At 45.5% G+C, this 764-nt stretch overlaps 1 protein-coding gene across 1 annotated transcript in view; it reads left to right on the top strand.

Moving 5' to 3' along the window:
- The window catches only part of T265_04720 (hypothetical protein), a gene marked incomplete at both ends in the record, with an annotated part of 4,383 nt that extends 3,989 nt beyond the window's left edge, over positions 1–394 (top strand). Inside the window, one exon of the mRNA XM_009169524.1 lies at positions 294–394. Coding sequence (XP_009167788.1) covers positions 294–394 — 101 coding nt within the window. The remainder of the gene's footprint in view (positions 1–293) is intronic.
- Positions 395–764: the final 370 nt, after the last annotated feature.

A 764-nucleotide genomic window follows, 5' to 3' on the forward strand; every position in this document is an offset into this window, starting at 1 on the left:
AGTTTCTGTCCAGATTGCCTGAGTGAATGTCTGGAGTTGTAGGCACCTCGGAATGATTGTGTTAAGCTAGCACTAAGTCCCTCCCCCGTCCCCCTTTACTCTTTTCTTTACAATCAGGGTTTCAAATAAATGTTGGTTGTACGGCAATGAAGCATCGGTGTCGAACACTGATGTCATCCTGTCGATGATGATGATGATGATAAAATATTTCCGATATTTAACTGAATCATCCTGTCGATGATGATGATGATGATAAAATATTTCCGATGTCTATTTAACTGAATCAATTGAAGGTGTGGCGGCTCCTCAAGATGAGACTCACAGTCGATTGATCCTCCTGGGGGCGAAACGGCCCTACCAGAACAACTCAGTGAAGTTCCAGAGAATGCTCTGAAGTTTAACCACATAATTTTCGAAACCGTGAAGCCTGATCGATATTCTCCTGATTGATGCACTGAAATTGTTGAAAGAATAAAGCAGTCCTCATCGTCTCTTCCTGGCTGAATCATTCGAGTGCACAACTGGATGGGATACTGCCAGGTTGCCTAAGCCTAAACAGGGGAATTCGAGAGGCAGAGATGGGGTTCGAACCACAAGCATTCCGGTCAGTAAATTTGCGCTCTAACCACCTGAGCCATCTCGCACATGTCATCAGCACACGCACCCACACCACATTAGCTGGATGCTATCAACCGCAAACCGGCTGTGGGCTAATTTGGACGATGCAGTAATCAGCTACCGGTGGAGAGCATCAAATCATGATC

The sequence above is a fragment of the Opisthorchis viverrini genome (genome assembly GCF_000715545.1).
Source record: "Opisthorchis viverrini unplaced genomic scaffold opera_v5_81, whole genome shotgun sequence".
NCBI classification, from domain to species: Eukaryota; Metazoa; Platyhelminthes; class Trematoda; order Opisthorchiida; family Opisthorchiidae; genus Opisthorchis; species Opisthorchis viverrini.